Source organism: Aquarana catesbeiana, linkage group LG03 (genome assembly GCF_042186555.1).
Source record: "Aquarana catesbeiana isolate 2022-GZ linkage group LG03, ASM4218655v1, whole genome shotgun sequence".
NCBI classification, from domain to species: domain Eukaryota; kingdom Metazoa; phylum Chordata; class Amphibia; order Anura; family Ranidae; genus Aquarana; species Aquarana catesbeiana.
This window is the reverse complement of record NC_133326.1, coordinates 569314127-569329271: the sequence shown is the minus strand read 5'-3', so window position 1 is coordinate 569329271 and position 15145 is coordinate 569314127. Positions and strand designations below refer to the sequence as shown.

At 45.6% G+C, this 15145-nt stretch overlaps 1 protein-coding gene across 1 annotated transcript in view; it reads right to left on the bottom strand.

Annotated features, from left to right (window-relative positions):
• Nucleotides 1-7260: 7260 nt before the first annotated feature.
• The window catches only part of ETFBKMT (electron transfer flavoprotein subunit beta lysine methyltransferase), a 58284-nt gene continuing 50399 nt past the window's right edge, over nucleotides 7261-15145 (bottom strand). The window contains exons 2-3 of the mRNA XM_073621862.1: nucleotides 12578-12708; nucleotides 7261-7749 (exon numbers count right to left, since the gene is read on the bottom strand). Coding sequence (XP_073477963.1) covers nucleotides 7406-7749; nucleotides 12578-12708 — 475 coding nt within the window. The 3' untranslated portion in view covers nucleotides 7261-7405. The remainder of the gene's footprint in view (nucleotides 7750-12577; nucleotides 12709-15145) is intronic.

The following is a 15145-nucleotide window of genomic DNA, read 5'->3' as shown; positions in this document are numbered from 1 at the left end:
GGTTAGTCAATGGAAGAATTGAGTCAGCACCACATCCTAATTAATATAATTCTCCCGACAAATAAAGCTTTTTTAAGTGCTTAGTTAGCGAATTTAAATCACACCTTGTAATAAAGTATTAAAAACATTACAAATTTATTGCAATATGCGTATTAAAATAATGACAATTTAAACAGTTTTCTGCATCACATGGTCACTTGTCATCATTTCATAGTGGTAAAGATATTATTCCCAACATGTTTCGCCTGAAAAGGCTTCTTCAAGGGGAGTACCACTAGCAGAATTGAAACTGTATAGAAAAAATACCAATCAGGAGATAATATACACAGCTCAACAAAAATGAAAGAAACACTTTTTTTATTGTTTGTGTGTAATCTTTTGTTTATATAGAACAAATAACATGTTGTATCAAACATTCTAGTGCAGCAGGAGCTATAAACTTAAAAAGACATGTATAATGAATAAAACACAGTGATAGACATAGCAATACAGTAAGGAACATTAGTTGTAACCCGGAGCGACCATAGGGCCTGCCCCGTGAAGAAACAAGTAAAAAAAAAAAAAAAAGATCATAACATAAAGAGCCCAAAAGCTAGAACTAGGCAAGTCAATACTGATTAAGATGCTGAGGTAACTACAGAGTAGCCCAGTGGCACAGACATTGGAGGAGGGGGGCATAGACAGCCTCCAACAACCACCCCCAGCATATCGCCCACACCGAGGCCACCCTGAGGCAGAATATTGTCACCAGTGGGGAATAACAGTGCCAACCTCCACAGAGGTGGCCTCCCCCACGGTGGCAAAAACACTAGAACTGCAAGTCAGGTCAGGTTATTGACAGATAGGGCATGAGCCCCCATTCTAGTAACCATAAAAACAAAGATATTGTTCCAAGAATAGCAAGCAGAAGAACAAGGAAAGAAAGGAGATAAAGAAAAGGAGAGATAAGAACATACCTTGAGTCCTGCACAGAGTATCCTCGCCCGCACCAGGCCCATCCCTCTGCTGTCAAAAAAAAAAAAAAAAGGATGCCTGGGAAAAGAAAGATTCCCTGCCAATACCCAGAGTACACCCCCTCCCACTACTAAAGGAAGTAGTCAGAGTATAGCATCAAGTCCATTAAACTCCTGGGATATTGATCTGGTCAGTTAAAGGGGTTGTAAACCCTTGTTTTTTTTTTTTTTTTTTTTACTTACCTCCACTGTGCAGTTCATTTTGCACAGAGTGGCCCCGGTCCTCCTCTTCTGGGGTCCCTCAGCGGCGCTGGTGGCTCCTCCCCGCATTGAGTGTCTACATTTCAGAAGCGCTCTCCTTGGTGGACAGCGGTGTGGGCATGCTCCCGAGTCCCGCATCTGTGTCCATTCGCACAGAATACAGGACTCGGCCCTGCCCCCCGGTGCCGCATCATTGGATTTGATTGACAGCAGCAGGAGCCAATGGCTGCGCTACTATCAATTTATCCAATCAGGACACAAGACACTGGGTAGAGCTGGTGTGCTCCTTCCCGGCCGGAGAAAGATCAGGGTCAGGTAAGTAAAACGGGGGCTCGAGGGGGCTGCAGCACCACATAAGGTTTTTCACCTTAATGCATAGAATACATTAAGGTGAAAAACCATGAGGGTTTACAAGCCCTTTAGGTATCAGAGGGGATTGATAATCAGTTTCAGCTGCTTTGGTGTTAATGAAATTAACAACAGGTGCACTAGATGGGCAACAATGAGACAACCTTCAAAACAGAAATGGTTTTACATGTTGAGGCCTTTTGTGACTGTTTTTCACTCGTTTTATATTTGACTAGGATCAGTGTCACTACTTGTAGCATGAGGCGATATTGCCAGAAGGTTTTCTGTGTCTCCCAGCACAGTCTCAAGAGCATGGAGGAGATTCCAGGAGACAGGCAGTTACTCTAGGAGAGCTGGACAGGGCCGTAGAAGGTCCTTAACCCATCAGCAGGACTAGTATCCTACAAAATGACCTCCAGCAGGCCACTGGTGTGAATGTCTCTGACCAAACAATCAGAAACAGACATCATGATGTTGACCCGAGGCCCTGTGCTCACTACCTGGAGCTTGATTGGCATTTGCCATTGAACATCAGAATTGGCAGGTCCGCCACTGGCACCCTGTGCTTTTCACAGAAGAGAGCAGGTTCAGCCTGAGCACAAGTGACAGGCATGAAAGGGTTTGGAGAAGCCGTGGAGAACGTTATGCTGCCTGTAACATCGTTCAGCATGATCAGTTTGGTGGTGGGTCAGTGATGGTCTGGGAAGGCATATCCATGTAGGGATGCACAGATCTGTACAGGCTAGACATAGGCACCCTGACTGCCTTTAGGCATCGGGTAGAAATCTTTGGACCCATTGTCAGACCCTATGCTGGTGCAGTGGATCCTAGGTTCCTCCTGGTGCAGGACAATGCCTGGCCTCATGTGGCGAGAGTATGCAGCCAGTTCCTGAAGGATGAAGGAATTGATACCATTGAATGGCCCCCACACTCGCCTGACCTAAATCCAATAGAACACCTCTGGGACATTATGTGTCCATCCATCCGACTCCACAGGTTGCACCTCAGTCGGTCCAGGAGCTCAGTGATGCCCTGGTCCAGATTCCTCTGGGAGGAAATACCCCAGGACACCATCCATCATCTCATTAGGAGCATGCCCCAATGTTGTCAGGCATTCATACAAGCACATGGGGGCCATATAAACTACTGAGTACCATTTTGAGTTGCTGCAATGAAATTTCAGCAAAATGGACTAGCCTGCTTTTCACTTTGATTTTCGGGAAGTCTTTGAATTCAGCCGTCTGTAGGGTAAGAATTTTCATTTCCATCAAATGATGTGGCATCCTTTTGTTCCTAACACATTACCCAGTTTAAATCAGTATAGATATCCAGTATATTTCTCCCCATTGAGAACCGGTTTTGTTTTCAAAGTGTTCCAAAGTGTTTGTTTTTTTTGAGCAGTGTATATTCAGATACAATTATTCTTATATTCATACCTGTAAAAAAAAAAAAAAAAACAGGCAACGCTTACCATGTCACTCATGAATCCTCATTAAACAAATAATTGGTGGTGGAATTATTTTAGATATGTTTATGTAGTTCTTTTCTTTTTTCTTTATAAATAAAAAAGCCTGTTACATATTTTGTCACATTTTGCCTCCAAAACCTGTCCTTGTTTGTGATCCAAAATTACTGCCTGTGGACATTTAGGCCTCATGCACACAGGATGTTAAAATAACATTATGAAAACGCCAGTATCTTTGCAGTGATTTTTGTAAACTTTTTTCAGCTTTTTTCAACGTTTTTGCAATAGCGTTTTTTAGCGTTTATTAGCGTTTTAGCGTTTTTCCGCGTTATCGTTTTTTTTTTTTCAAAATTTTTTTTTTTTTTTCAATGGATTAAAAACATTATAAAAAACGTTGGTGAGTGATGTTTTTGAGCGCTTTTGAGTGTTTATCAGCCTTAGAGGGTTTTTACAGCTGAAAAACGTCTCTCAGAACCCACTGGTCCTGGGTCTTTTTTTACAGCTTAAAAACGCCTATGCCATTTGCAGCTCAAAAACGCCTAGGTGGGCATGAAGCCATAGACTAACATAGACAGGCCTTTTTAAGCTGCAAAAAACGCTCAAAAAAGCAGCTGTAAAAACGTCTGTGTGCATGAGGCCTTAATATTAAAAGGCATTCTACATTTTCATCTCAGAAATCTGCTGTCTCACTGTCACTACATCACTAACAAAAGCCCACTTGGGTCATACTACCCAGTATATAAGGACCACTGCCTTTCCTATAGGAGCAATGGTCCAGGATAAGTTATCACTGAATACAGGTTTGCATCATTCCACTCATGTACATGATTGAAGCCTATACATAACCACAGCACCATCCAGCCCAGCCTAATTACAGAGGAACGCCTGCTCCACAACATACATTGGAGCAAAAGACACTGGGATTTGTAGATAGCAGGTAGACTTGCACGTTGCAGGGAATGACATTGATATGCATACTACAAGTGCGAGTATAGAGATGCAGAATGCTGGCACCGTAGCAGAATCTGCAAGAGAGAGACGTAAAAAAATAAAATAAATGATGTCAGACACAGCAACTCAACTGAGTAGAATATAAAAAAGGAAAGTACAACTGTACTATAAAAAGGAGGGATAGTGAAAATGTGAAATGGATGCCAATTAGGCATTACAAAATGCCTAATTGAATTTCGCATTACATTTGTATTGGCTGCCTCTACTGGAAATGAAATGCAACTTTTGGTGCGACAAAACCTAAAGGAAAACTTCACTTTTATTTTAAAAAAAAAAAGATTGCTAAATAAAATTGTGGGTAGGGCAATGGACCTAAATTTCCAGTTTATTGTGAAGGCTGCTCTCTGTTAAATGGGGTATCAGAAAAGTCAGACAGAAGGAGAAGAGTGCCAAAAAACTCAAATATAAATCCATAAATAGTTTATTTCTCACAGTAGTAAATAAAAATATATATAGCCAACATATTTGGAGTGGATCACAAATCCCCCTTCATCAGGGCTTGTATGTTGGCAGTGTTTTATAGTATGGAACAAAAATTGTGGAAAATGAACATTAACCACTTGCCTGCAGGGCACTTACACCCCCTTCCTGCACAAGCCATTTTTCAGCTTTCAGTGCTGTCGCACTTTGAATGACAATTGCATGCTCATGCTACACTGTTTCCGACAAATTTTTTATCATTTTCTTCACACAAATAGAACTTTCTTTTGGTGGTATTTAATCACTGCTGGGTTTTTTATTTTTTACAAAAAAAAGACCACAAATGTAGAAAAGAATTTTTTTTACTTAGTTTCTGTCAGTAAATTTTGTAACTAAGTAATTTTTCTCCTTCACTGATGTGCGCTGATGAGGCGGCACTGATGGGCACTGATAAACTGAACTGGTGAGCATTGATGAGGTGGCACTTATGGGCACTGATAAGGCGGCACTTATGGGCACTGATTAGGTGGCACTGATGAGGAGGCACTAATTTGCCGCACTTATGGGCACTGATAGGTGGCATTGATGGGCACTAATAGGCAGCACTGGTGGGCACTGAAAGGCGGCATGGATAGGCGGTACTGAAGGGCATTGATCAACAGCAGTGATGGGCAGCACTGATAGGCGGCACTGATAGCCAGCACTGACTGGCATTGCTAATGGGTACTGATTGGTGGCACTTGTGGGCAGTGTTGGGCGCTGCTTGCTGCCACTGGTGGGCACTGATTGCTGCCACTGGTGGGCAATGGTGGGCACTTATTGGTGACACTGGTGGGCACTTAATTGTAATCAGGTGCCCTGATTACATACCTAGCTGTCCCCTGTGAGGAGATGCCGCTGATCGACTCTCCCCTCCTCGCCCTCTGTCAGTATGAGGCGAGGAGTGCCGATTACCGGCATCTCCGTGTTTACATGTGACCGGCTGTGATTGGACACAGCTGATCACATGGTTAAAGAGCCAAGGACGTTGCGCTGTGTTCTAGCAACACGGCGAGGCCGCAATCACTGCGCGCCCGTAATCGCTGCGCTGCACGCCCCCACGAGTGCGTGAGAGCGGCCATTCTGGGACAGAACGAGAGCTGCACCACCCTGCTGTCATTTGACAGCGGGGCAGGCGGCAACTAGTTAAACTGTTACTAAACCCACAACAGTAAAATCAGTCTGTATACACAGTAAAGCATGCTTGTTATACTCACTGTGGAACCTAAGGGGTTAATCCTCTGCATTGTGTAAAAAGGCTGTTTGATCCTGTCATCTCTGCTCCTCCCCTTCTTCCACTGTCCCCAATCCATCTCCTGATAAGACAGAGCCTTTGGAGTCACTCTGCACATGCTCAGTTTGGTATTGCTAGAGAGGTTTTTCTTTTTGGGAGGGTGCATGTGATCGGCACAGGGCCAATCAGCACTGTCCAAACAGAAAGTCAGGGGTCCCGCAGCCTCATAGGAAAGTCAGAGTAGAATGAAAACTCCTCCTACAAGCTTTACCAGACACTGATAGAAGTCACAAGACTGCTTTATACTGCTGATGAGGACAGATATTTAGCAATTTATATTTACTAAAATAATTCCATTTCCATGTTCTGTGTACTGTGGGAGACCAGATATGGTGAATGCAGGGTCCTGGGTTTAGTAACATTTTAACATTAACAACACAGATTGCCTGTCTGACATTTAAAAAATGGTGTAGCCTACAGCATTACTACACATGCCATTTTGTCATTTGATGTTATGAAACATGAGCTTTCACTTCCAATCTGTAGTCAGCTATTACATGCTGTAGCTGACAGGCAACTTTTTCTTTCTTTCAGCAATAAGCAATGCTGCATGGCCATGCTTCACACCATTGTGGCATTGCACAGTCTTTCTCAGCCAAGGGCGTAACTACCACCATGGCGACCCATGCGGGCGCTATGGAGCCTGCAGCCGAGTGGGGCCCAGTGAGGATAAGAGCACCGCCGGCACAGTCTCCCAGCCAGGGGAAGAGAGAGGAAAGGAAGAGGCGAGCTGTCCGTATCAGCAGAGAGCTGAATTGCCCGATGTAAGAGCTTTCATTAGAACTTCCAGTGTTCCCGGGGCTCACGTCACATAGCTCCACCTCTTGGCCCGGCGCCTTTGATAGACAGAACGCCGATCCAATGCGGGACATGTGACATCATCAAAGGCGTCGGGCCAAGAGGTGAGGCTATGTGACGATGAGCCCCGGGAAGACGGGAAATTCAAATGAAAGCTATTACAGCGGGCAATCCCGCTCTCTGCTGATCCGGGTGGCTTGCCTCTTCCTCTGTATAGGTGGGGCTGTATGGGGCACAGGCAGACCAGGCTGTATTGGGCACAGGTCACGCTGTATTGGGCACAGGTCACGCTGCATTGACACTAGGGCAGCTGTGGGGGGGGGGGGGCTGTTTGCAGGGGGGCCCATACAACATTTTGCTATGGGGTCCTGCTATTTCTAGTTACGCCCCTGTCCCCAGCTACTGGAAGTTGCACATTTGTAGCTTGTGCCTTAAGAGTCCATTGTTGCAAATTTTCTGATTGTGGATCACTGATTTCTAAAATAAGTTTTGCATAAACTTTAAAAAAATAAAAGCTGGAAAAAGACCAAAAACCACACAAGACTTTTTTCTTACAGACATAATAAACTCAGAAGGACCAAAACTGTGCCATGGTGAGATTGGAAAAGCAAAAAGATTGCACAAAAGGAAAATAGTTCAACACTAATCATAACAAAAAATGAAACGTCAGCTTGCACACTTCCTTTATTAGAAGAGGAAGAAAATCCTGCTGTGGGCACCTAAGTCACTTCTGCAGTACGATGTATGGCTGTTCTGGCTTTCCTTCTCCAAAAGTGTCTGTAGACCTGCTCCGTCCTATTTTGTAAATGAAGACAGTCAGGGTTGATACTTCCAGACGGCAGTGCAGGTCAGTCCATAATTTTCTTGTTTGCTAGATTCCGGTAAGGGATATTCTGCCAATTTCTGCAGCTGTTTCTGTATTGGGTGATCAATAAAATGTCCCCTTCCAGGGTCCCCAATGAGAACGGTTGTCCCGTGCTGGTCCATACAACGTCTGAGCCACTGGTGAAGGCCATCAGCCAACTGCTCATCATAAAACATGTCACCGAGGACAATCAGATTCCACAGACGTGTGTCCACACCGATCATGTTCTCAGAGAGGAAGGGCAGAGGCTGCAGGCCGTTCAGTTGGCAGTTAAGTGTAAGCGCGGCACCTGCGACTGGAGAAAGCAGAGGAAATCACAATAAGAAATGCATTAAACAGCCAATCATCTGGCCCACTTTAACATTTGAAGTTCAGGTGACGATTTAGCAATATCCGTACAGTATATAAAGCGAACTTTTTTGGGGGGATAGCAGAAATGGGTTAACCTCCCTGTCAGATTTTTTTCTCCACACTGGTGAGGTTTACATTCGCTTTCTGTTTCATAGACACAACAGGAAGTATGCTGCTTACCTTTTTACTTGCTTGAGGCTGGGTTCACACTTATTCGAAATTGATGTGGGTATTTCCTCATCCAATTCGCATGACAGGAGAGTGTGACCAGGCTCTCAATGGAGCCGCTTCACAAATCTCGGGGTGGTCACGATCTGCACTGGAAAAGGGTCCTGTGCGTCTTTGGCTCCATTTCAGGTCCGAATTCAGGCAGAAATTCAGACCTGATTCACCACTGAAATGGTGAACAGGGCCGCATGGACCCCCTGCTGAGCGCCGTTCCGCAAATAGTTTGAACCCAGCCTAAAAGTCCCACCCAGCTTTTCCCTTCTATGTAATGTTAAGGAGTAGGCTGGGGATTTATGATTACCATAATTAACCCTATCTGTGCTGGCAGATCTTATTATCAGTTGTAAACTGCCTAACAAAGGGTTAAAGATCTCAACATTCGGGAGAGATATATTGTATGTTAATGCACTTTTTTAAATAATCTGTCCCTCAAAGTGTTACTAAACCCACAACAGTAAAATCAGTCTGCATATGCAGTAAAGCATGCTTGTTATACTCACTGTGGAACCTAAGGGGTTAATCCACCGCACTGTGTAAAAAGGCTGTTTGATCCTGTCTTCTCTGATCCTCCCCTTCTTCCACAGTCCTCAATCCATCTCCTGATAGTAAAGAGTCTTGGGGGCACTCTGCACATGCTCAGTTTGTGAGTGTATGTAGAGAGTTTTTTTTTTTTTCTTGGGAGGGTGCATGTGATCGGCACAGGGCCAATCATCACTGTCCAGACAGAGGGTCAGGGGTCCAGCAGCCTCATAAACAATCAGATGAAAATGAAAACTCCTCCTACAAGCTTTAACCAGTGCTCAGCTAGACACTGATAGAAGTCACAAGCAGCGGTGGCTGGTGCTCTATTTTTTTTTTGTTCATAAGTCGGTCAAACCCTCCCATGTCGCTTGGTCAGTCAGCCAAACCTCCGCACCCACCATCGCTCAGTCAATCGTCCATCAGCCCTGCACTTACCCCATCAAGGCAGCAGGCAGCTTTGGCGGCTTTCTCCTGCATCTCCTCCTCTGTGCCTTCCCCCCTGCTCCTGGCCAATACGGTCGCTTCTCCTCTCAGCCAATCGGGATTTATTTCAGATACTTATATAGCGCTGCCAATTTACACATCGCTTTACATATACATTGTGCATTTTTACCTATCTGGTACAAGCTTTTATTAATATTTCTTCAGACCTTCATTGCTATCACCTAATTGCACCCTGTCTTTCCTGGATGGTTTCTATTGTTGAGTTCCAATATCTATTACTTTTACCACCACATATTGGTCTTCAAAATTTGCAGACCAATATCACTATCACCCCCTTACACCTCCCCCTCCCTTCTATCACACGACCCCCCCCCCCCCCTTTTTTCTGGTCTTCGCTCTGGTATTTGGTCTCGTTTTACTCTCTTTTTGCTTGATTCTGGTTCCTTGCACTTCATTTTGACTGGTGTTTCACACACTCATCTCCACCGTTTGGGCATGATTTTACATTTTTTCCCTTATCACCTATTTAGACGTTGGTTTCCTGGTGGCCTTTTATATGTGTCCTCCCCAGTCGCCGCAGGAGATTCTACCGGGTTGGCCTGAGCGCTGCATGCACCTCAGCATGGGTAAGCAGCCCCATATATTTGTTCACAAACTTTTTCTACCCTCCTCCTCTATATTCTGGCACAGACATAGTTCCTGATGAAGCGGTTACCCTGCGAAACTAGTCTAAATTCCATGTCATCTGTAGCATATTTTAACATATTTTGTATCATTTTTTTTCACTCGGATGATGGTACATTCTACTCTTTTTAACATATCCTACCTTGCTATGTGAGGCCATAAAACTCTTCTGTGTAGTAAGAGCTGGGGTATGTAAACTTTTGATCAGGGTCATTTGGGTAGTTTCTGTTGTCATTATGATTTAAAAAGAGTAAACAGAGTTGACTGATAATACATGGCTTCAGCCAAACACTAACCATGAGTGAAAGAAATGTTTATGGGTTATCATTCATATCCTCTGAAAAATGGCCAAGAAATCATAAATTCTGCCAGGGCATGTAAACTTATGAGCACAACTGTATAAACCTGTTCAAAAGAAACTAGAAAGGTAAGCAATATTTGTAAAAAAAAAAAAAATGTAGATATTTTGTGTGAATAAGAACACATAACGAAGATATTGTATAGTGGAGGATTCTCAAATTTCGCTGCAGATGTGGAAATACACTTTAAAGTTGTGTAAAGTAATACTTTTGTTTACATCTGGAAAGCTGTAATGTAATCAGTTTCAGAAGCTGTGTGCCATATGGTGCTTTACACAAAGGGCTATTCATCATTGGATCCCTTGGGCATTGCTCCCTAACTCCCCACCACCATCCCATTGGAGGATGGGCTTGTCTTCATCTGTGTTTCTTTGTGTTCAGAGTAACTCCACTTTTGCTGAAAAAAAAACATTCCCCTCTGGGTGATCTACGTACAGTGCAGGGATTTTAACAAACTTTGATGCAGATTCCTACCTTTTGTTATTCTGTAGAAATAGCTGTTTGTCTGTGTCCATGTAAAAAATGAATCTAATGGGGGTGTTTGTATAAATATAAATGAGATGCTACACCTCCAGAATCCTAATGAGGAAAGTAGCAGGGTCCCTTTATATGTACTTTCCCTTTGGGAGTATCTCACCAAAAATTACATTTTTGTTGCAGGGGATGCCCAAAATCTCATGTGTATTTTAGTGCAGACTACCTGGAAAATCAGTAAGCCATGTCCGCTTGCATCCTTCTCACTGTATCCTTACTGTGGACGGGTGCGGGGTGTAGCAAGATGGCGGCAACGAAACGTCACTTCCGTTACACATTCTGACCGGTCGCCTAATCTAATGGAACACCGGGCTCTGACTGATGACTCATCTATTGCAGAGCCCGGTGTCTTGTCGAGAAAGTTCCCCTGGCGGATAAGAACCCCCCTGTACTGCGCAGGCGCAGCGCTTGCTCAGTAGGAATGACTAGGAGCCGCCGAAAATAGCCGAAGATGAAAAACTTCAATCAGCTGTACACGGCGCCTGCGCCCTGGGTCCAGGTTGAAGCCCCACCATCCAAGTGGACCTAGAGGGAAAATATAAAAGTGCCGCGCGAAGCGAGGCCATGCCCGAAGTGTGGCGAGCGAAGCGAGCCTGCAAGGGGCCCTCTTACAGGCGCAGTGTACAGCTGATTTCTCTTCTATTCGGCCTCGGCTATTTCCGCCGGCTCCTACTGCGCAAGCGCTGCGCCTACGCAGTAGAGGGGGTCCTTATCCTTCGAGGGGAACTTTCTCGGCAGAACACCGGCAGAGAGAGCCAGTGCTGGAAATCTCTCTTTGCTTTTGCTTTCTGTTTACTGGTCTAAGAAGTCACTGCCCAGGCATCCCCAGCATCCCTCCAGGCGTGCCAGCCTGGCCACAGGAAAAGTGATACCACTGTCACTTCCCCCGTCAGGGGCGGCGCATCCCCCCCCCCGTTCCTTCAATGAGGCTCCTGGGGCCCTCTGGATGAAATGATGGGCCCCCACCGCTGCACCAATCATCCCCGAACACCCTGGACGTATCGTCTATGAGTGCAGGGTGGGTAAGGGCACAGTGGGCCCCCCCCCCATCAAGTGCCTGTGTGCAGTGAACACCCTGCACCCATGGATGATACGCCACTGCAGAGGGGTGCACTGAGCATGCTCTTTTTGCTTTGCCAAAGTAAAACCAAACATACGAGGGGAGGCCAATAAGTACTTACCCTTACCATGATCTAGATGTGCTAGGGATTGAAAAATTTTGCAAGTTTATAGATGGATAGCGTAGTACTATGCATGCCAATTTTTTTGTAGGTCGTGGTGAATTATAGTTAGAGCCAAGAGAAATGGAGTAGGTGTCATTACGTACAAAGTTGAATACAGAGCCATGATTAATGGATGAATGTTGCACCTTAGCCTTTTTGGGGGTGGTTGATGAAGCATGTTTACATGTTTTACTCATTTCTTTAGTCTCAGGATCATATAGATATACCCAGCTTTCATCCATGGTCACTAATCTGTTTAAAAATTCCCCCTCATCTTTGTGGTACAGGTCCAAAATGCTTTGTGTACATTCCACTCGTTGCTGTTTTTGGAATCATGGCTCAGTATTCAACTTTGTCCGGCATGATACCTACTCCATTTCTCTTGGCTCTAACTATAATTCACCACGACCTACAAAAAATTGGCATGCATATTACTAAGATATCCACCTATAAACCTGCAAAATTTCAGATCCCAAGCACATCTAGATCATGGTGAGGGTAAGAACTTATTGGCCTCCCCTCGTACTATGGTATTCAGTACTTTCCATGTTAAGATAAACTATATTGATATGAGAGAAACATGATTCTATGGATTCATTAAATTAATTCAATTCTGAGTCACTGACCGGAAACAAGCATTCAGCAAGTGAAGCCAAACCTCTATATCAAGTCAGAGTATAAGAAAGCACTGACACCAATGGTCAGCATTAAAACCAAAGGCAGTTTTCACCTAGGGTTTCTCACATTGGCCCTAAGACAGTTTTTCGCCACATCTCACCTGGGTCGATGTCATTAGCTAGTACATAAGAAGCCCCTCCCATTTCTGCAGCAATGGCCGCTGCACCGCAACCACTGCCAAGATCTAAAATCTGTTTGTGTCGCACAACTTCTGGGTTATCCAGCAGGTATCTGTAAAGTAATAATGAAAGAAAATTTAGAAACTGGAAGTGTCATGTTGAAGAGATTCTTATTACAGGTGCCATCTCTCCAGATGGCCAAGTATGTTCTGTGCCAGAATTGTATCCATTTATAAGGTGCTTAGCCCTTTTGCTGCCCAATCCATTTCTTTTTTTTACACATGCTAAAATGCATGTTTTAGGCCTGAAGATTACCTAAGGCCCCCAAAATATATTTTCTGATAGCAGAGATCCTGTAGAATAAAATGGTGGTAGTTGCATTTTTTTATGTCACAATAATTGCAATACTGTTTATCAAATCTATAGTTTCAGTGCACTATGCATTAAAATTAATTTTAAGTGCACACAAACAGAATATAATGTAATACCCTTTTTTTTGTGAAATATAAAATATAATGTTGCATTAAGTACCGTATATACTCGAGTATAAGTCGAGTTTTTCAGCACATTTTTTTGTGCTGAAAGTGCCCAGTCGACTTATACTCGAGTCAAGCACTTTTCTGCAGCAAAAAATGTAATTTTCCGAACCGAATTTGGGGCCCCGTATCTTAGGGCCACTTAGTGCTAGGAACCTTATATTTGGTGTGCAAAGCCAGTGGAACTGGTTCCACAACATATCCAAAGATGGAGTTCCTAGCACTAAGTGGTCCCAAGATACGGGGCCCCAAAACCGGTTCGGAAAATGTCATTCTCTGCTGCAGAAAAGTGCTTGACATTTTCTGAACCAATTTTTGGGGCCCTGTATCTCGGGGCCACTTGGTGCTAGAAACCCCAGCTTTGGGGGGCGTGGCCTGGAGAGTGATGGGGTAGGACGCGTTTAGAAGGAGCTCCGCTTCCAGAACACAATCCTCCCAAAATCCGGGCGATCCTCACCTAATTGCGGTGATCAGCAAGCCTATCCTGCTTCCTGACTGGCCATTAAGGTAATCTGGCCTTTTGGAGTGCCATCCGCGGCCGCGATCGCTGGATTTCCCCGCCCGGGGACTGCTTGTAGGACAGGCCGCGGCTTCGGCCTAGTCCGTGGAGCGGCGGCCATCTTGCTGCACCCGGCGGCGGCCCTGACACAGTTTCTGGCCACATCCTGCTCCCCAGAGACCCCTGTTTGACTGCCCTGGCCACCGGACCACCTGTAGACACTGCCATAGTAACTTTAAGCCCTGTGGCAGCTTGCTGGAGAGACTGAGGCCCCGGCCTGCTGCCTGGAGCGGCGGCCATCTTGCTACACCCGGCGGCAGCTTGTATTCATTTCCCTGCCACAGCTTGCTCTCTGGAGGCCCCTGGTTACCTGCCCTGGCCACCGGACTACCTGTGGGCACTGCCACAGCATTTTTGCACCCTGTAGCTGCTGGTTGGAGGGTCTGAGGCCCCGTCCTGGTCTCTGGGGCAGCGGCCATTTTGCTACACCTGGGACCACATCCACCCCTGGCACTCACTTGTGGGGGATTCCTTGAGCGGCATCAGCAGCAGGTCTCCAAGCTGACGGATTCTTCACATGCACCGCCGATCATCACGGCCAGCCGGAGGAAGGGGTAAGCAGCTGAGATTTCCCCCCGATCTGGTGGAGACAGGGGCGGCCTGTGTGGGCCGCGTGGGGTCCGGGAGGCGCACCAGTGGTGACATGGCGTCCCAGACGGAACAGCCGGAGCAGTCCCCTTCCACGCAGCCGGGCCTGGCGGATGTCCTGGCGGCTATAGGAAACTGCCAAGCCTCCCTTACTACCCTTACCTCCAAGGTAGATGCTGTGCAATTAGATGTTGGTCTAATAAGGCTAGACATGGATAAAATTAGGGGCAGACTTTCTGCTGCGGAACAGCGCCTGGGGCAAGTGGAGGACACTGTAGAGTCTCATGGAACAGATTTAAGGGCCCTGCAAACCAAAATTAGAGCACTGGAATATAAATCCGAAGATGCGGAAAATCGTAACAGGAGGAACAACCTCCGTATTGTAGGTCTGGCGGAAGGAGCTGAGGGGAAATGTCCGACGGAGTTTATTGAAGGCCTGCTGCGTTCCCTCCTGCCAGGGGCTCAATTTTCACCTTTCTATGCGGTGGAGCGGGCTCACCGGATCCCTCCCAAGCCGGGCCCTCCTGGAGCACCACCACGCACATTTATCCTAAAGTTTCTGAACTTTCGTGACAGGGATGAGGTGCTACGGGCTGCTAGAGTGCAGGGAGAAATACGTCATCAAAATAACAAGCTACTTATCTTCCCTGACTACTCTGTTGAAACTCAAAGGCTCAGACGCTCCTTTGACCAAGTGAAGGCTGCCATGCGTCTTAAGGGCATTCGATACAGTGTTCTGTTCCCAGCACGATTGAGGGTTCAAGACGGGGAAACCACCAGATTTTTTACTTCCCCCAGGGATGCTAACACATGGCTGGAATCATTGCCCCCTAATAGTTAAACGCTGCAAAATGCTTCTCTGCACT